Source organism: Portunus trituberculatus, chromosome 41, assembly GCF_017591435.1.
Source record: "Portunus trituberculatus isolate SZX2019 chromosome 41, ASM1759143v1, whole genome shotgun sequence".
NCBI lineage: Eukaryota > Metazoa > Arthropoda > Malacostraca > Decapoda > Portunidae > Portunus > Portunus trituberculatus.
Window position 1 is genome coordinate 36,962,669 of NC_059295.1, and position 22,077 is coordinate 36,984,745.

A 22,077-nucleotide genomic window follows, 5' to 3' on the forward strand; every position below is an offset into this window, starting at 1 on the left:
TTTTAGTAGGTCTTTAACTGACTTCATTTCCTCTTTTTCCCTTCTTGGTCTATATTTTACATTTTTTTCTTTTAGTCCAAAGATAATTACACTCTTTTTTTTCTGCAATTTCCTTTACTAGGTTTTCCTTTTCCTTAAGGACTCCAATCATTTTGTTTGCCATGTTCTTGTCTCTTTCTTTTAGTTGTTCTTGAATCACCTCCTGTAAGTTATCCTTGTCTTTCTTATCTTGTACTCTCCATGCCTGTACTTCTTTTTTAATCATGTCATGTACTCTTTCCTCTTCTTTGCTAACTAGATCTTTCAGGTCCTCTTTTTGTTTCTCTACTTTACCGAGTCCTTCATCCATCTGTTTCTTATATTTGGCTAGTTCTTTTCTCAGTTCCACATTCTCTACTCTTAACCTAGTTTCACTTTCCTCCACTTTTTTTATCCTTTCTTTCAAGTTCAGAAACTCTTTCTCCTGTTCATCGTTCTCTTTACTCCTCATACTTTCTCTTATCCAGTTGTCTAATTTTTTCTCCAAAGTTGAAACTCGCCTATGGAGGGCAGTACACCTCGGTCCCGCTATAAGCGTGTTCACAATGAACGATTCTCACAATGAACGAGTGACCGAAAATATTCAGTCCAAAATTTTTGTTATAATCACACGTTCACTATGAACGAATCATAAAGCGATCCCTTAACAGTGAAAAAGGAGATAATAGGCGAAAGAAAGGTGAAGGTCACAACAATTGGACATTCATTGGGGTTAAATGAAGTCTTAGATCTGTGTCACAAAAGGATGACATTAAGAAAGCACTAAAGGCAAATGGCACTTCAAATTTAGACTGTAGACTGCGTGACTTTGACCAAGAACTAATAACAATGGAACGTTACCTAGCTCACTGGATAAACCGCAAGGAGGCCGAGGGAGTTTCATTATCGAAATGAGACATAATGAACTCTGCCAGAAGTTTTTACCTCACTGCATGCCGCCATCATCATAAAAATCCAGGCCCATTCAAAGTTACCCTTTATTACCATTTTCTTTATGTGTGCAATGTATTCCATGTTTAACCCCATTTTTTTCCCAGAAAAACAGGAAAAATAGGGCTGAAAGTTAGATTTAGCAGAGGGCTGATCGACCTATTAGCCTTTTTCCCATAGGATACATTATTCACTATGAACATTCTATGAACTTCTTCATCAACCTATTAGACTTTATACCATGTACTTGTCTCATCAAATCCTCCGAATCTAGCCTCTTCCTCATCATCGTCATCATCCTTTTCTTGTACTCCTTCCCTATTCTCACACCTGCTTATGGGTGTAAGTTCTTTCCTACTCATGGTGCCTTTCAATGTAGTTTCTGGAGACTATTGCCACACAAGTCACACATTTGCCCATGCCTCTGTAAACACACAACCTCTGGTATTGAGATCAGCTGATCTCTTCCGCCCGTCCACCTTGACCTTGTCTTGACCACTGTGTGTGTCTGTGTGTGTGTGTGTGTGTGTGTGTGTGTGTGTGTGTGTGTGTGTGTGTGTGTGTGTGTGTGTGTGTGTACCTATTTGTGTATTACAGGGCCCGAGCTAAGCTCTCTGTGTCCTGTCTCCTTGTCCATTCCTGTCATATCTCTCTTTCATCTGATTGACACACACCCAACGACATGACTGCTCAGTTTATTCCACTTATCAATGCTACAATGCAAACTATTTTCTCACGTCATTTAGACAGATGTCCTTTATTAGCTTTTTCCATGTCCTCGAGATAATTACTTGCTCACCTTTATCAACTCTCTATCCAGTATGTCAATCTTGTTTACCAATTTATACATAGTTATCATCTCCTCTTGTTCTTCTCTCTTCTGTGTGTGTGTGTGTGTGTGTGTGTGTGTGTGTGTGTGTGTGTGTGTGTGTGTGTGTGTGTGTGTGTGTGTGTGTGTGTGTGTGTGTGTGTGTGTATTTACCTATTTGTATTTACCTATTTGTGTATTACAGGGCCCAAGCTAAGCTCTGTGTCCTGTCTTCTTGTCCATTCCTGTCATATCTCTCTTTCATCTGATTGACACACACCGCATCAACGACATGACTGCTCAGTTTATTCCACTTATCAATGCTACGATGCGGGAAACTGTATTTTCTCACGTCATTTAGACAGATGTCCTTTATTAGCTTTTTTCCATGTCCTCGGAGATGACTACTTGTGGTCACCTTTATCAACTCTCTATCCAGTATGTTAATCTTGTTCACCAATTTATACATAGTTATCATGTCTCCTCTTGTTCTTCTCTCTTCTAATGTGGTCAGCCCCAGCTTCCTCAGTCTTTCCTCATAGTCTAACTCCCTGAGTCCTGGTACCATCCTTGTTGCCAGCCTTTGTACCCTTTCTACCTTTTTCACATTTTTCTTCATATGCGGTGACCAGACACATGCTGCATATTCTAGCTGGGGTCTTATTAAGGTAAATAATATCTTCTTCATCATTCCTTCATCTAGGTAGTGGAATGCAAGGCCAATATTTTGAAGCAAGTTGTATGTTTTCCAAAAAATCTTGTTAATGTGTTTCTCCGGTGACAAAGTGTTTTGCACGGTTACTCCTAAGTCTTTCTCCTCATTGGTCTCTTGAATTTTCTCATCACCCAGCCTGTAATCCCTGTTTGGTCTGTATCTACTTCTTCCCATTTTCATAACATGGGTCTTGTCTATATTAAATTCCATCTGCCACTCCTTACTCCACTCATATATTTTATCAAGATCTTCCTGTAACTTGTTACAATCTTCCACATTCTTTACTCTCCTCATAATTTTATTATCGTCCGCAAACATATTCATATAACTATCAATTCCTACTGGCATATCATTAATATAAATCAAAAACATGATGGGACCCAGCAATGACCCTTGTGGAACTCCACTGGTTACTTTTTTCCACTCGGACTTCCTTCCTCTCACCACTGTTCTCATTTCTCTTCCCATTAAGTAATTTTCCATCCATTTTGCTAGTTTATCATTTACTCCTCCAGTCATCTTTAGTTTCCACATCAGTCTATTGTGTGGTACTTTATCAAAGGCCTTTCTCAAGTCCAGGTAGATAGCATCCACCCATCCCTCTCTATGTTGTAGTATGCCAGTCACTCTTGAATAAAAACATAATAAATTGATACACGATCTTCCTTTTCTGAAACCAAACTGCCTTTCACTCAGAATGTTTTCACTTTCTAGATACTCACTCCATTTAGCTTTAATTACTTCTTCACATACTTTGCACAATATACTAGTCAACGATACTGGTCTATAATTTAGCGGTTCCATTCTACTACCATTCTTATATATAGGCACAATGTCAGCTCTTTTCCACTCTTCGACTAATCATGTTCTGGAGGTTTCCACAATATCAAATACGGGGTTCAACAATTGATCCTTACATTCATTTAGCAACCTCCCAGATATGTGTGTGTGTGTGTGTGTGTGTGTGTGTGTGTGTGTGTGTGTGTGTGTGTGTGTGTGTGTGTGTGTGTGTGTGTGTGTATTTACCTAATTGTATTTACCTAATTGTAACATACGGAAAAGAGCTATGCTCGTGTTGTCCCGCTCCATATCTATTAATGTCCAGCTTTTTCTTAAAATCATGAATATTCCTTGCGTTGACCACTTCCACGTCTAAACTATTCCATGCTTCCACCCTTCTATGAGGGAAGCTATATTTTTTCACATCTCTCCTATAAGTGGCCATTTTTAGTTTTTTCCCATGCCCTCTCGACATTCTTCCATTCCACATACACAGATCTTCCCTATCCATTTTTCCATGCCAATCATCACTCTGTATATTGCTATCAGGTCTCCCTTTCTTCTGTTTTCCAGGGTTGGAAGTTGCATTCTTTTCAGTCTGTCTTCATAAGTCAAATCTCTTAAGTCAGGCACCATTTTGTTGCAGCCCTCTGTACTTTCTCTAGTTTCCTTATGTGTTTCTTTAAGTTCGAGCCCACTGTATTGTTGCATATTCAAGCCTCGGTCTTATCATTGCAGTAATTATTTTCTTCATCATTTCTTCATCTAGATATACGAACGCCACTCTTATGTTCCTCAATAAGTTCAATACTTCTCCAATTATTTTGTTTATATGTCTCTCTGGCGATAGGTCATTGGTAATTGTCACCCCAAGGTCTTTTTCTTCATGACTGGTTTTATGTCTTCATTTCCTATCTTGTACATACTCCTGATTCTTCTTTCACTCTTGCCAAACTCTATTTTCTTGCATTTTGTCGTGTTGAACTCCATTTGCCATGTACAGCTCCATTTCCATATTCTGTCCAAGTCTTCCTGGAGTAGTTCGCAATCTTTGTCACATCTCACTTTTCTTAACAATTTTGCATCGCCTGCAAATAGGCTCACATAACTGGACACCCCATCCACCATGTCATTTATGTAGACTGCGAACATTACTGGTGCCAACACTGATCCCTGTGGAACTCCACTCTCCACCAATCCCCATTCTGATGGTCTGTCCTTAATTATTGTTCTCATTTCTCTTCCTACCAAAAGTCTTCCATCCATTTTAGTAAACTGCCATGCACTCCTCCTACCATTTCAAGTTTCCAGATCAGTCTCTGGTGTGGTACCTTATCAAAGGCCTTTTTTAAATCCAGATATATTCCATCAGCCCAACCATCTCTTTCCTGTATTACATCTATCACCCTCGAATAGTAACATATCAGGTTTGTCGTGCATGAACGCCTCTTTCCTAAAACCAAATTGACACTCACAAAGTATGTCATTTTTCTCCAAGAAGTCTGTCCATCTAGTCTTCACCACCCTCTCACACATCTTAGCTACCACACTTGTAAGTGACACTGGTCTATAGTTCAATGGGTCTCTTTGTTACCTGATTTATAGATTGGGACAATGTTAGCTCTTTTCCAGTCTTGGGGCACTACACCTTCCCTTAATGAGGCATCAATTACTTCACAAACTTTTTCTGCCAATTGCTCCTGCATTCTCTTAAAATCCATCCTGATACCCCATCAGGTCCCACAGCTTTTCTCACTTCTAAACTCCCCATCATGTTCTTGATCTCCTCCACAGTTACTTGAAACTCCTTCATAATCCCTTTCTGTTCCATTACCAGTGGTTTGTCAAAAGCAGTCTCCTTTGTGAATACCTTCCAAAGCATCCATTCATAGCCTCTGCCATTTCCTGGGATCTTCACTGTATACTCCATTTACTTCTAAACTTTCAATACTTTCTCTATTTTTGATGTTGTTGTTCACATGTCTGTAAAAAAGCCTTGGTTGGTCTTTACATTTATCAATTATATCCTTTTCTTGTTTCTTCCTTTCTTCTCTTCTAATCAACACATATTCATTTCTTGCTCTTTTGTAACTTTCCCACTGCTTAATCCGTCTTTTCCTTCTCCACCTCTTCCATGCATCCTCTTTTCTTGTTCTAGCCTTTTCACATCTATCGTTAAACCAGTCCTGCTTTCCAACTTCTCTATGTTGTCTTATTGGTACAATAAGTGTGTGTGTGTGTGTGTGTGTGTGTGTGTGTGTATTATAGGGTTTGAGTGGGGCTCATAGTGACCTGTCTCCATATCTACTTTTATTCAACTTTTCCTTATATCTGTGCATTGTGTGTGACCTGACAGATTTATATAATTTGCTTGTTGCCCTTACAACACCATGCATATCTATTACAACAAACTCAAAATATCTGTAAACATTCTTCTCACTACATACTGAACTATAAAACTGTTGTGACTGATCCCAACACAGCAGTATGTCCACATTCATAACAATTTCTTTAGTTCCAAAATTATGTCACTAAAGCAACTCCTCATAAATTAGTCCTACTTGAAGGGGTTGCAGCTTTACAAGAATAACTGTAAGATAGAGGAGGAACATTAGTTACTAACGGGGACTAAATCCTTCCTCAGCAATTCTTTTAAGCTGCAGTACACTTATGTCTTGACCACTTTCCTCATGCTAAACTAACCTCTTTAAATAGAACACTAGCTGCCTGTCTATTATCTTAATTCCAGTTACATTATTAAAAACAACCTGCAATCAACAACTATTAAAATCTATATACTTCTCTCTCTCTCTCTCTCTCTCTCTCTCTCTCTCTCTCTTATCAGATATGTTATGGTTCAGATAAGATACCACAGGAAATAACTCACTTCTGGCAACAACGAAAAATCTCTTTGTTAATTCTCCTGAAAATATCTTAAATACACCAGGCAATCTCACATTGAGCAGTAGCTTGAAAATGGTGAAATCCTTTCTATACTGCAGTTCAAATTTACACTAAGAGTAATTTCCAAACACTCAAATATTAGACAAATATTTCCTAGAAAAAATATGTAGTTTTATTTTTACAACAGCAACCAAATGTGGTCAAAACATTTGTCACTAATGCAAGTGATTCTTTTAACTTTAATTACTACTTCATGGATTGTGCAAAGCTCCAGCTATGTGGCTGCTGAATTTTGTAAAGAAGATTTGTCTGAGGAAGAAGAAATTGCATTTACATGCTCTTGTCATTTCAAGAATGAGGTAAGTAAGTAAAATAGTACTTATAAAGATGCATAGTATATAAAAAGAAACTCCGAGAATTTACAGATCAATATGCAATATACAGGGATTTCTCAATTTATGCGTGTTTAAATTTGTGATTTTGAAATAACACAAGGTAAAAAGCTTAGTCATTTTTTCATATTACACAGATTATTTAGAATAACACATGGTTAAGAAAAAGAGTTCCACAGATGGTTTAGTTCTGTGATGCGGCAACAAAGTGTCATTAGGTGTTCCCATGTGTACCACCAATAATACACTGTACAAGCAAGCAATAACAAAACATAATTTCTTTATGAAATTGTTTGATATCCCCACAACTCATATCCTTCAACTTAATGTCAGCTGAATGCAATCCTCCAGACTTGGTATGTATTGTACAGTTTAGCTCCATAATCATGTTCACTTTACGCAATTTTTATATAACACGATCTCTTCAAGAACCTATTCCTCACATTCAAGAAATCCCTGTACAAGTAAAGTAATCGTGTTATAAGTTAGAATTACATATATAAATACATTAATATGATGTTAATTGCTGCTCTTCTAAAATGCCCCATTAGTAAAAATAAACCACATATATCTTGCAATGCATGTCAAGATCCTGATCTCATTCGTCAGACAATCATTATTCAAGACCTCAAGATAAGTAGTGGCGGCAAACACCTCATACTTCCTACCAACACAACAAGGCTGCAGGTTGGCTGGTGTCAGGCAGTCCATCTCAATGGCCCCACCCTCATCTCCCTCTCCAACATTCACATTCTACACCTACATGAAATTGATGTGCTTCATGTATCATATGATTTTTTTCTACAATATCAGACTCAGCTTCAGTAAGTATAAAGTAACTTATTTATGGGTATTACAGCAGCACTACACTTAAACTCCTCATGGAAAGAAATATTTTTTTCTGGCATCAGGCCTCCCAAAACAGGCAAGGTGGCACATTACAAAATTCAGAATGTTCTGAAACAGTTTGCAACTCCAAGCAAGAATGAATTATCAGTATTAAGTTGCCAAATTTACAGTAATAATGAAACTATTTTGATTACAAACACTAAGGTGTGCACCACACATTGCATGCTGTTACACTGGCACAGAATTCTGTTGATGTAATATCATGATGTAACAGCTGATGTGACAAATATTTCATTTAGCAAAACTTTAAAATCATAGGAGCCAGCAAATTAGTGGTGCATCTATATAGATAGACTCAACCAAACTATTGCATGTACTAATTTTGAGGATCTTTTTAGGACACTTCAGCTGTCTTCCTCTGGATTTGCTCCACTACATGATGCTCTCATCATTCATGCTCACAAACTGACACGCATCCTCTTTGATAACATTATCTCAGAAAGAGAATTCAGTCTCTTGCTGCAGACAGATCAGAATCAGCACCAAGAGATTTTAGCTATAACCAACAGCAAAATAAAGACATTGGGTGAAATTAACATTGCATCAAGATATGTGAGTACTTTTATCTTTTATCATCATAATGATAATGATGATGATGACGATGATGATGATGATGGTGATGATGATAATGATGATGATGTGCTAATTTCATGACTTCTTTTTATTTTCAGGTTAAAAAAATTGTGCTACAGAGCAATATGATTGGCAAGGTTCTCACCAGTGCACTCCTCCATGATTCCCAAGACACAGTGATTGAAAACAACAGTATTGACAGTCTTGAGTTCCTCTCATTTGACTTCAACACGCATAACTTTACATTTAAACAAAATATCATTAAATCATTGGCAATGTATAGTTTGGTTATAAATGAAGCCAATGCAATAATAATGCTCCACAACACATTTTATCACATTGAACGACATGGACTAGCCTGGCTACATTTAACACAAGAGCATGGATATTTTCTCTTCTCAGGAAATCATTTCTATGCACAAGAGGAAGAAAGTCTGATTCTCCCTAACTTTATGCCATTAAATTATAAGCTGGAAATTGAGGACAATGTATTGCACACAGTGACTTGCAACTGTAGTACAATGATTTTATTAAATTCCATCATAACTGATAGTACCATGAGGGAGCCACAAGTTATATATGAATTGTTTGAGCATTCAACAATCTGCTCCGACATGAAAAATAACACCATAAGGCTGAATATCATCTGTGGTAAAAATTCTGTAGACAAGGAACCTGTAATATATTATTTCATAACAGGTGGAATTATTATAGGTTCACTTTTAATCATACTACTACTACTGAAAGTCAAGAAGTATGCAAAAATTACCAATGTAACTCTTGCCACAAAAGAAATGGAAATCATGTTAAAATCTCCAGGATGAAGAAAAGGAGTGTCAAATGGTGCTTCTGATTATGTTTTTATGGAATTTCAAAACACTGAATAGTAGCAGCTTTGGGCTGGGCTAATGGAAAAGAAAATATCAATACCAACTAACTCAAAACTTAGCTTTATTCATGCTACAAGAATAAACCTTTAACTAAAAGATTTAATCTAACTATTAGTCATTTCTATTACATGAAGTAAACTTTTCTTTTATTTTAATATGGAGCTTAGAAACAGAACTACTCACTAAAGCATTTCTTTAATGTAAAAGGGAAAAACTTATCAAAGGCAACAAAAATTATAGGTTCAGTGTTCTAGAAATTTGGCATGTGGACGTGAAACCTAAACATCACTCAACATACATAACAGATTTTGATAGAAGTGTACAATGTAGATGAGAAATGACAATACACAAACCACAATTCTACTTACCCCACTTCCAGCTGACAACCACATAGACAACCACCATGAACTGAATGCTGTAGATCCAACATTCAGAAGAAATGTAGAGATCACCAGTGTGCAGATCACATAGCCACCACATGCAATAATGTAAGAATGGTAAGTAGACCAAGGTATATCTCCTTTGTCCTGTTTCTCTTCAGAAATTAGTTGTCCTATACCTTTTCCTGTAAAAGAAATTGATTGTTAAAGAACAGAAAGGCAATGGCAATATCATGACCAATGAGGCCAAGTTACTATTACCCATAGCCATGACCATGGTATTCAGAAGTGGTCACAAAACATAAGCAATTACTATTTATGAGCTAAGTCTTGCTTTGCCTGTCAGCTGACCTATTCAGTATATCACAATGAAATTTGTACCTGTACATAAAATTCTAAATTTGTTGTGATTAAAAGCTTTATATAAGATTACTCTTGCTTAAATCATGAGAAGTGAAAGATGATTAAAATAAAAAGTGAATATCAATCAACAATGTGTGTTTCTTCAGTACCTAAATTTTCTTAAAAGCAAAATATGATTATTATCTAAACACCACTCCTAAGAACTCTAAATATCAAATATATGTACGAAAGTTTTACTTCAGTAAGGAACATGTCCTAATTATCATATAATAATCATTACATCTAGTTTTTTTACTTTTAAGAAATCCAAACAAATTTTGCAGTTGATATATTTCATCCAAGACTACAGATGACTGAATCATGAAATATAGAAGAATACTGATAAAAATAATATATTACATCATTTGAAATATAAGTTTTTTTTAGTGCCTTAATTTTTCTTAAAGTAAAATGTAGTTATTACCTAAACACCATTCCTATGAGCTCAAAAGAATGTTTTACATACCATATGTGCAATGATTTTTCTTTAAACAAGGAACATATCCAATTACCAGATAAAAATTTTGAAGTTTCAATAATTTTTGCTATTAAAAATTTCCCTAAAAGATTACAGATGACTAGATCATGAAGAATCTAGTGGTTGCAGGCCCTGATGATTTGATATCATGTTCCTTTCTAATAATGAAAGGTGGCATAAATAAAAAATGGAGTGATTGAGGAGGTAAAGCAATTGTAAAAAAAATCTTTGAAAAAAAACCCTAATTAGCTGCTTTTTAAGTTTCAAAAATCACTCTATAGTTTTTGCAAGTTTGGCTTTCTATTCTGTATATAGAGAGATAGCAGCACTGAAATTTTCCATTAGTAAGGATTTATCACATAGTTTATGAAAATATGGAGGAAGCAGTGTAATGACAATCTATCTCCACTTACCTTCAGCTAAACTTTCTTGCATTATATCATCCATGAGTTTATCAGGAATACTGTTTCTTTCACTCCCAGTTGACATGGTTGAATCCTGACGCCTGCGTACAGCTGGAGGAGAGAGTTCATCTCTGCAAAGAGTTCAATTGAAACAATTAAAATATGCAGTCTTCATTTTTTTTTTCATCTTTGTTTCAGCTGGCTATTTGCAAGCACATCGGATGGCATCTGAGTAACACAGAGCTTGCATTAATAAGTATTATAGTGATATCTATAAAAGTAATCCTGAAAATCTAAAGTACATAAGAATTTTCTATCTTAACCAATGTAGAAAACTCTTCCATCTTGTATCAGTTTATTGGCAGCGCTGATGAAATTTGAAAAATATCTGATCAAGAGCCACTACATCCAAATATTGCCAAAAAAATAGTATATTAAAATTATTAAGCATTTGACAGTCAGCAACCATCCATACAATATAATATTTCATTTTTTAGTCATTTGGAGAAAGCTTATCCTTACTCATTACAATTCATATGTACCAGGATTTATATAAGAGTATGTTATCTGTATAATTTCAATATGTAAAGTAAGGTCTTATATAAAGAAAAATAATCTGTCCCCAAGGTGATGATACATCCAAGACCTGAGACAATGTGCTAAGTATTTAGCTTTGTCTTCACATACTTCTTGCTCTCTGCTTGATGACTGTGGCTAAAAATTTTCCTAATTAATTTATCAGTTGATTTAATAATACATAAATAATGTAAAAATTTTATATATAAAACTGAGTTGGTTTGTGAATCTGACAGTTTCTTCAGACCATAGTGAACGCCTCAATTCAAACATGCTTTCACTCCCAAGAAAGTTGTTACTGACAGCAAATGATTTGTATAAGCAGAATACCTACACCAAAATGACAAAGTTTTTACCTTTCATATTCTTCCTTTTCCACACTATCCATATGTGAGTTGTACAAAGTAGCATATTCTGAACTGTCTTCCAGAAGCTTGGCATGTAAATCAAACCCAGCAACACGTCCATCTTGTATAAGCAGAACACGATCACACTGAGGCAGGTACTGATGAAAATTAAAAGAAAAAGTGACATATTTCAAAACTTCTATTAATAATAACTTACAAATGATAAAAATAAACAATAAATAGATAAATGAATTAGCTAATCAAGTTCATCAAACACACCTGAAGTTGATGTGTTACAAAAATTGTGGTTTTGCCTTGAAGAGCTCTTTTAATAACCCACTGGAAGAGATGGCTGCCCACATGAGCATCAACAGCACTCAGAGGGTCATCAAGCAGGTAGACATCTCTGGAACAAAAGGCATTATAATAAGTTACCTCAATCTCAAATTTAATCAAATGTGATACGTATAGCTAAAAGGCTCAAAATCAGCACCTTAACATTGTTTGGTATTTGCTTAAACATGGAATGCATAAGTAGATACACCCATTTAGATCTTTTCTCTTACTTTCTTCATCCACAAAGAAAGCTTATGACATTCAATGGCTTAATCAGAGAGAGAAGTACTGTTGCAGAGGCTAAACTTTCCAACTTTCTAAGTGCATTATGGTTTTCATAATTGATGGGCAGAAATTACACTAGTCTTCCATGAAAATCTCTCATGGGCACTCCATTCACCTCCTTGTCACTAAGAAAAAGTATGTACTGGAAGCAGCACATTCTGATTAGGCACTAAAGCAAGAATGTTTCACAAAAATAGTACCAAACTCAGGAAGATGATTATTAGCATTACAGATAAAAACACAAAATTGACATACTTTTTATCCTCAACATTAAGATATTTATCTGAAACAAACCTGTCTGCATATATTGCTCTGGCAAGTGAAACCCGCTGCTTCTGCCCTCCAGAAAGATTTATGCCACGTTCTCCTATTTCAGTCATGTCTCCAGCTGGCATTGTTTCAATATCTTGTGAAAGACTACAGGCATGAATAACTCTATAATATCTGAAAAGTAAATATAATATGAAGTGATATACTAAAATTAAGTCTATATACATTTTTTTTTTTTTTATGCAAGATGGGTAACTGGCCAAGGGCAACAAAAATGGAAGAAAAAAAAGGCTCACTTGGTTGCCAGTTCCCTCAAAAGTCAAGAAAGTTAACCAAAATTCAGGGACAAATGTCTTGAGACCTCCCTCTTAAAAGAAGTCAAGTCATACGAAGATGGAAATACAGAAGCAGGCAGGGAGTTCCAGAGTTTACCAGAAAAGGTATTAATGTTTGAGAATACTGGTTAACTCTTGCATTAGAGTTGGACAGAATAGGGAAGAGAGGATAAAGAAAGCCTTGTGCAGCAAGACCACAGGAGGAGGGGAGGCATGCAGTTAGCAAGATCAGTAGAGCAGTTAGCATGAAAGTAGCGATAGAGATAGAAAGAGATGCATTATTTCGGTATTGAGAAAGAGGCTGAAGACAGTCAGTCAGAGGAGGGGAGTTGATGAGACGAAAAACTTTCGATTCCACCCTATCTAATAAAACTGTGTGAGTGGAACCCCCTCCAAACATGCGAAGAGTATCCCACATTGCATTTTAACTAAGAAATATTTATAGAGAAAGCCTAAACTATTTCTGCAAAACAGTAACTAAATAGTCAAAAGCAAGAAAAAAAAAGATCACCATTATTGACTAGCGAGAACATTGTGTACTTACATAAAATGGCAGGAAAGTAGTAATATATATCATGTCAATATTGCTCATAAATATTTGAGTTTATCAAAGAAATAGAGTAAAATAAAGAAAATGTATCAATGGATGCAAGATCAATACTGCCACCAGCAAAGTTAGGTAGCACTACACTGACACCACACCCATCATGTCACTACACATAATCTCTTCCCAGTTATGTAAGATCATTATTCCTTGAATGACAAATGATATTACAAGTACATATCTTTAAAAATTAACTGAATAAGCAGTATGCACTGACAGGTGGTTGAGTAGCAGCAATGCTACCGATCTCTATTCTTAATGATTGCATCAGCCTTATGTTGACTAATGTTGTACTGCAATTGACGTCAATATAAAACATACTGAAAACAATAAATACAAGTGCTTGGCTTTTAAACTCAGATACACAGCTTACTAATTTAATTTTTCAGTGAACAAATTACAGATGTGATGCCCCTTCAAAGGTGAGGTCCATGGAGAGATGTTCTTTTTTTTTGCCTTGGAAATTATACTATTTTGCTAATGATTGTCAACAGAATTTTCCTCTTTTTCACTTAGAGTAACCTAAGACCTTCCTGAAATCACAAGTAATATAAAAAAAGGTTCTGTCCATATCCCTCTGTGCTACAGAGTTATAGGCAGAAGTATTCTTTTGCTATATTTCAAATAGGAATAGAGTGGTAATATAAGCCTCACCTTTTGGCATCAAATGATTCATCAAGGAGAATGTTGTCCCTCAGGGTTGCATTGAGTATCCACGCTTGCTGTCCTACATAGGCACAGGTACCTTGTAAGTCAACACAACCTTTTTGGAGCCTCATATGGCCCAATGCAGAGCTTATCAGGGAAGATTTTCCAGCACCCACCCCTCCACATACACCAACCAGTTCACCCTGTAGATGTATAAAATGCCTTAATCTTCATACAAAACTTTAATATATACTATTAGGGAAGTTTTTTAAATTACACTTGAATCAATCTTAAGAACTTTCACTAATAGCATATATATATATATATATATATATATATATATATATATATATATATATATATATATATATATATATATATATATATATATATATATATATATATATATATATATATATATATATATATATATATATATATATATATGCAAATATATTATAATATAAATATATAATATAATACAATATAAATATATAATATAATATAAATAAATAATATAATATAATATATATATATATATATATATATATATATATATATATATATATATATATATATATATATATATATATATATAGGCAAGCCCCGCTTAACAAAGGGATTACATTCCTAAAAACCCTTCGTTAAACGAATTTTAGTTAAGCAAACCAATTATAACAAGTTTAACCCCTGACTTGAACTTCCATTGAGAGTAAACAAAGTGAGAGTGTATCATAGTACAGTAAAAGGTTTAATGAAAGTCAAAATTATGAAGTTAAACATTTAAGCAGTTTGATTTAAGGCTAAGTCATTATAATGTTCACTAATGTATGTATGTAAGTAACTTTATAATGTTAATGATCTTAAATTTATGAAGGGAGGGAGAGTGGAGTGGAAAATACACTAGCTGGCAACCTGTGGAATGTAAACAAAGGGCACATCATTGTACCGTATACGAACCTTATGTACCACATTTCCACAAGGCTTTCCATTTTATCCATTGCAGTGTCACATGTTTAGGTGGTTCTTTTAGCTTGCAAGGAAGATATGATCTCACCAGCCTTCTTAATAGAGTCTGCTGACTTGAAAATGCTAGACAGTAGATGAAGTCAAGCCATGGTGGGAAGCAATGCTATCAGTTTTCTTGCCTCTCTCATGTTTGTGAATAATATCCAGCTTCACTTCGAGAGTAAGAGACTTCCTGGTCTTCTTAGCAACGCTAGGTGACATTGCAGGGCGTTTTGATGGCATGTAGAGTGAGGGAAGATGAGCTGCTACTGACGCTGTTATTGTTTTGAACTAGGGGAGTGAATGGTGTGCGTTTTGTCCACGAGAGGCGCTGGTGTATTCAAAAGCTTGTCGGCTTGTGTGATACGGCGGGGCTTTCAAACTTGGAAAAAATTACCTGGGTAAAAATTTCGTTAAAGCGAGTTTGGTGTTCGTTAAACGAGCAGGCGGTAGTAAAAGGAAACCTTCGTTGTAGCGAAATTTCGTTGTGTGAACCTTCGTTAAGCGGGGATTGCTTATATATATATATATATATATATATATATATATATATATATATATATATATATATATATATATATATACACAGTAAGTCCTCGGTTTACACTAGAAATGCGTTCCTCAAAAAGCTATTGTAAACCGAAATTAGTGTAAACCGAACCCGTTTTAACATGTATTAGATAGGAATACGTTCCAGCTCAGTATGAAAGTCAATTAAAAAAAGTAAACAAACTGGACAAGCCGTGTATTACCGAAAAAAAAAATTGAACAACATGAACACTGTTTTACTTACCTTCTTTAATGTTAATCTTCTGTATAGGTCCTTTCTGAGGCTAAAGGACCATTTGTGCCCTTCATTTATCCCTCCCGAGGCTAAGGGACAGTAGGGACCTCACCTGCCTACTCGGAAGAAGGGCTCATGGGAGAACGATCAGCTGATGCGGCAGATGAAGTAGGTGATGCACTGGCCAAGTGTGAAGCAGGTGACGTATTTCCTTCAAACTTGTCATTTGAAGTTGATGACTCAGCTTTAATTGATGAAGTTGAAGGTTCAGTGGGTGAAGTGGATGGGCTTACTACATGTTTGAAGAAAGACAAGATTGTGGACTGTTTCGCCTTCTTACGTTTCGCATTATATAATTCTCTGTAGATTTTTATTGCCTGTTCCATTTGATTAGCCACACTGCTACTCCTTTTGGGGTTAGGGTCTTGTTCTTGCAACAATTCCATTGCAGAGTCAATTAAATTGAAAGCTTTTTGCAGAGTCTTGATGTCTAATCCACGAACTGGTTCTGGTTCATTTTCTTCCTCCTCTTCCTTCTCAGCAGCTGCTCTCTCCAACTCTAAAAGCTCTTCATTGCTCAGAGGCTCTGCATGACTCTGCAACAAGCCATCTAAATCCTCCTCATCCACTTCAGTAAAGCCGACTTCATGGGATAGCCTGACAATATCCTTTTTCACTTCAGTTATGGAATCCAAGAAACCTTGACAGTTGTTACAACACTGGCCACAATTTTTCCCAGGCAGCATTCACTGTAGAGCTTTCCACCTCCTCCCAAGGGGCTCTAATGTTGTCAATGGCATGTCTGATGTTGTATGATTTCCACCATTCAATGAGAGTTGGTTTATGACGTCCATCTGTGCCTTTAATCAACTGCTTCATCATGTAGCGTTGGCAGTAAACCTTAAAGGTTTTAATTACGGTTTGATCCATTGGCTGGATCAGTGAAGTAGTGTTGGGAGGAAGGAACACCACTTCAATGTTCTCAGCCCAATCTTCCATACACTTTGGATGACTGGGAGCGTTGTCCAGGATGAGAAGAAACCAATTTGCTATATTATTTACAAAGGCGTATTCAGTTAGTTTAGGTGCCAAGTAAGAGCTGAAGTAGTCCTGGTGTATGGTTGTAGTAAGCCAGGCCTTCTTGTTTGATCTCCACACGACAGGTAAATAATCTTTGATTAGTCCCTTCAATGCTTTTGGATTTTCTGAGTGGTATATCAACATTGGCTTCGGTTTCAAGTCGCCTTCAGCATTTCCTCCCAAGAGAAGAGTGACTTTGTTGGCAGCTTTAAAACCTTTGGCATGTTTTTCTTCTTTACTTATGTACGTCTTGGAGGACATTTTCTTCCAAAAAAGGCCTGTTTCATCATAATTAATCACTTGCTTTGCACTGTAACCCTTCTCAGCAATTAATTTTGCTAACTCTGGCTTGAACTTCTGTGCAGCTTCATGATCAGCACTGGTGGCTTCACCTGACACCTTCACATTATGTAGGTTGGACCGACACTGAAAACGATCAAACCAGCCTTTGCTGGCCTTGAACTGCACATCCTTCACATTCATCTCAACCTTCAAGGTTTCAATAATAGACAGGGCCTTTTCTGAAATGAGGCTCAACAAGTAAGGCATGCTGGCATGTTTGGCTGTCTATCCAGATTTTAAGTAAACCCTCCATCCGATCCATAATGGGTTCCCGATGTTTTGTCTGCAATTTTACCTGCAGGCTTGAAGCATTAGCTGCTGCCTCCTTAACACTTGAAGCATTCCTCAAAACAGTAGCAGCTGTTGACTGTGGTAAATTCAGGAAATGGCTTATAGCTGACGAGCCTTCCCCAAGTTCTTTTCTCTTGACTATATCAAGCTTCATTTCCAACGTTAAACTTTTCCTGGCTCGTTTAACCTTACCAACTTCACCAAAATCCAAATTACATTTCGGGGACATTTTGGACAGGAATTGGTCTTAAATGCAGAGAATAATGTAAGTAAATCACCATGTACAGTCTCACTGTTATTCGTTGTGGTGGCGTAAAAGTGACTGGTTTGTTGTTGGTCGCAGTGCAGCACCACAATCACAGGCAGTGGGAATTTCAAATATCATAAGTGTGATTTTTTTTTCGTAAATTGAAAAAATGGTAGTAATTGTCAATTATCGTATCTGCAAATTTATCGTATACTAAACTAGTGTAAAACGAGGACTTACTGTGTATATATATATATATATATATATATATATATATATATATATATATATATATATATATATATATATATATATATATATATATATATATATATATATATATATATATATATATATATATATACAGCCAACCCCCCGTTTAACGAAGGTTCACACAACGAAATTTCGCTATAACGAAGGTTTCATTTTACTACCATCTGCTCGTTTAACGAACACAAAACTCGCTTTAACGAAGTTTTATCCAGGTAATTTTTTTTCCAAATTTGAAAGCCCTACCGTATCATGCAAGCTGACAGGCTTTTGAATACATCAGGAGCTGCTGGTACTAAGGCCTGCCTCAGGAGAAATCCTGAGACACCTGTAGAATAAAGTTCAAGATTAAGCCTCTCGTGGACAACACAGGCTCTGCCGATACAAAGGCCTGACTCAGAAGAAATTCTGTCACCTGTAGCATCAAGATCAAGATCAAGATCACACGCACCACTCACTGCCCAGTCAAAACATAACAGCGTCACCAGCAGCTCATCTTCTTTAGTTCAACTTACCACCAAAACGCCCTGCAATGTGGCCTAAAGTTCTTAAGAAGAGCAGGAAGTGTCTTACTCTCGAAGTATTATTCACAAAGGCCAGAAAACTAATAACATTGCTTCCCACCATGGCTTGACTCCATCTACTGTCTACTATTTTCAAGTCAAGAGACTCTATTAAGAAAGCTAGTGAGACCTAATCTTCCTTGCAAGCTAAAAGAACCACCAGAACTCGTGACTCTACAATAGATAAAATGGAAAGCCTTGTGAAAATGTGGTACATAAGTTTTGTATAGGGTACCATGATGCGCACTTTGTTTACATTCCACAGTTTGCCGGTTAGTGTATTTCCTGTTTCACTCTCCCTCCCTTCATAAAGTTAAGGTCATCAACATTATAAAGTTACGTACATACATACATTAGTGTACATTATAATGACTTAAATTAAACTACCTAAATGTTTAACTTCATAATTTTTACTTTCATTAAACCTTTTACTGTACTATGATGCACTCTCGCTTTGTTTACTCTCAATGGAAGTTCAAATCAGGGGTTAAACTTGTTATAATCAGTTTGCTTAACGAAGTTTCGCTTAACGAAGTGTTTTTTTAGGAACGTAACCCCTTCGTTAAACGGGGGTTGCCTGTATATATATATATATATATATATATATATATATATATATATATATATATATATATATATATATATATATACAAGTAACTTTCGATTTACACGATAGATACGTTCCAAGAGGCATCACGTATATCAAAATTCGCATAAAAAAAACATCTAATTCTCATAAGAAACAGTAGATAAAAGGGGGGATGTGGGATGTGGTCCAAAAAAAAAAAAAATTGTACAAAATACTCCATTTATTTGCTAAAGTGGGATGTGGTCCAAAAAAAATTTGTACAAAATACTCTATTTATTTGCTAAATTAACATGTGTTTTTATTATTTATGTACATGCATGAATACATATATACATATATATATATATATATATATATATATATATATATATATATATATATATATATATATATATAAATGCATATATAAGACAGTAACACCACCTCTCGAGGTGGTGTTCCCAGCAACCTCAGAGCAACCTTGTTACCGTCCCTCCAAGCGTTCATGGATGCCATTTCGCAGCAGGAGGTTGCTCTGATGTTGTTAGTTTCTTGGATCCAGCTCCTGGCAGCCAATGAGCACTTTCAGGCGGGCTACCAACCTCCACCCGCCAAGAGCAACAAATCTTTGTGGATGCTATTTCACGAAGGTTGGTATGTGAGCAGGAGGTTGCTATGGAGGTTGTCTGTACCAAAATAAACACCAACCAGCTTCTTGGATCCGGCCCCAGGAGCACTAGAAACAAAGGCGGGGAGCCAGCCAATCACAGCGAAGCTGCCGCGTTCAGTCCGTCACCCTACAAATTCAAACCCAGAAAATTTGCTAAAACGAACGTGGTTGTACATTATGTGGACTTTTTGGTCTAACTTTATATAGCACATTAAACCGGAAATTCGTTAGACGAACGTTCATTAAGCGGAGTATTACTGTGTGTGTGTGTGTGTGTGTGTGTGTATATATATATATATATATATAAAAAGTCCCGGGTTACGTCGGTCTCGAGTTACGTCAAACTCGTAGTTACGTCAGTCCACTATAAGACAATTTAAGATTTAAAAAATTGAAAATTTATAAATCATAAAGCGCGGGATTTATTTTTATTGTTGGCCGCCAGACGTCACTAGTGGTTACCCGCCACACCGCCCGCCTCACGCTTGAATACAATAACACCCTGCCTCAGTTCTACCACACCGTCGCCCCTGGCAAGTGTAATCCTACTTCTGCGTTTACTGACTCAAGTTCTTAGTATCTTGCTCAATGGCACCAAAGAGAAAATTCCTTAGTGACAGCAGTGATGCTAAGAAAAGGAAAACCATTACGCTCCAAGAAAAGGAGGACATAATTAAAAGACATGAGAAGGGAGGCAGCAGCTGTGTGTGAGGGAGTGAAGAAGAAAATGGGAAGCCCATTACCATGACAACGGGAGGTTGACAACCTTGAGGGCTCGCGCATCCATCACAACAATAACAACTCCGGAGCCTTTGCCTGGGCCACACGACACTCGCACTTCACTTGCAACGTCTGTGCCTGTCTGCTGATCCCTATTGCCCTTTCCTATTGCATTTCCTGCTCCGCTGCCCACGCTTCTACTCCCACCGCACTGCACTACGCTCCCAGCTGTCCGCCCTGGGCGTCACAACATTCGACCTGCCCACCCTCCTGGCGACCTCAGGCGTCCACCCCTCTTGGCAACCTGCAGTCCTTTGCGTTCGTGGCCCTAATCAACAACAAAAACAAGCTTGTGTTTCATATTCCTACATAGTTTTAAATAATATAACAATATAACCTTTAACTTACCTGAATGACCATAAACAATGATTGGTTGAAAACTCGATAATATGCTTTGAAATGTACGGAAACTCAAGTTACGTACAAAATATACTCCGTATATATATATATATATATATATATATATATATATATATATATATATATATATATATACAGTAATACTCCGCTTAACGAACGTTCGTCTAACGAACTGTACATATATTGTTCGTATACATATTCAGCCTCACCCAACATCTTCCCTTGTTGTATCCAAGGCCCATAGAATAGGTCAACCAACACGCAGCTCTAAGGGGAAAAGAGCTGGGGCTAGTGACGTCAGCAGGTTCACCAACAGGGGAGCTTCCTCCCAGGACGTGTCTTTCTTACATGGAAACCTAACACTCTCCGCTCTGCCCTGGCAAAAGAGACAAGTTTTGTAAAGGCTTCTCTGCCTCCTATTACTGCCCCACACCCTCTGCTTGCCAGCAAGTGTCTCTCTCTCTCTCTCTCTCTCTCTCTCTCTCTCTCTCTCTCTCTCTCTCTCTCTCTCTCTCTCTCTCTTTGACCGTTGTATCATTATCATATTTAATGATCTCAATACTCTTGCTGTTATTAATTATTATTATTATTATTATTATTATTATTATTATTATTATCATTACTGTACTATTATTAAACTTTTGCTCTTATTAATATCAATATTAATATAGTGTTGCTGTCTTCATTATTATTATTATTATTATTATTATTATTATTATTATTATTATTATTATTATCATTATTATTATTATCTTTATTATTTAATTTTTACATTACATATATAACTGAGGTAATTTATATCTCCACAAGTAACTGAATGGGGACTTTTCAATAACTAGGCATCAGAAATTTACTTCTCAATAATTGAACATCAGAAATTTACTAATGTATTAAGGTGCAAAATTACCAGGAAAAAAAAATAATGGTTTTCATTTATCACATACTACATACTACATATTATATACTACTGATAATTAAAACAGTCATGCACAACACAACTCGGCATTGTGACCGATGTTGGTGCGGAACAGAGAGAGAGAATGGGAGAGAGAGAAGCACGTGAACACCTACCAGGCAGCTTGCTAACTGAACCAACATCCCCGTTCTGA

At 36.4% G+C, this 22,077-nt stretch overlaps 2 protein-coding genes across 8 annotated transcripts in view; one reads left to right on the top strand and one right to left on the bottom strand.

Annotated features, from left to right (window-relative positions):
* LOC123517119 (multidrug resistance-associated protein 5-like) overlaps positions 1-22,077 on the bottom strand; it is a 124,062-nt gene that overhangs the window by 39,445 nt on the left and 62,540 nt on the right. For all 7 annotated transcript variants that reach the window (XM_045277035.1, XM_045277034.1, XM_045277030.1 and 4 more), the window contains 6 exons: positions 14,012-14,208; positions 12,443-12,592; positions 11,807-11,933; positions 11,537-11,685; positions 10,614-10,735; positions 9,309-9,505 (listed from right to left, as the gene is read on the bottom strand). In XM_045277035.1, the coding sequence (XP_045132970.1) occupies positions 9,309-9,505; positions 10,614-10,735; positions 11,537-11,685; positions 11,807-11,933; positions 12,443-12,592; positions 14,012-14,208 (942 nt within the window). The remainder of the gene's footprint in view (positions 1-9,308; positions 9,506-10,613; positions 10,736-11,536; positions 11,686-11,806; positions 11,934-12,442; positions 12,593-14,011; positions 14,209-22,077) is intronic.
* LOC123517120 lies at positions 6,130-11,715 on the top strand. Its single transcript, XM_045277037.1, has 5 exons — positions 6,130-6,535; positions 7,178-7,392; positions 7,816-8,029; positions 8,149-9,437; positions 10,683-11,715. The coding sequence occupies exons 1-4, from the start codon at positions 6,371-6,373 to the stop codon at positions 8,872-8,874; spliced, it is 1,320 nt and encodes a 439-aa protein (XP_045132972.1). The 5' UTR covers positions 6,130-6,370; the 3' UTR covers positions 8,875-9,437; positions 10,683-11,715.

Coding starts and splice junctions, on each gene's coding strand:
- LOC123517120 (XM_045277037.1), top strand. CDS start 6,371: ATGTGGTCAAAACATTTGTCACTAATGCAAGTGATTCTTTTAACTTTA. Junction 6,536..7,177: donor CTTGTCATTTCAAGAATGAG/GTAAGTAAGTAA, acceptor CTCATTCGTCAG/ACAATCATTATTCAAGACCT. Junction 7,393..7,815: donor CAATATCAGACTCAGCTTCA/GTAAGTATAAAG, acceptor GGATCTTTTTAG/GACACTTCAGCTGTCTTCCT.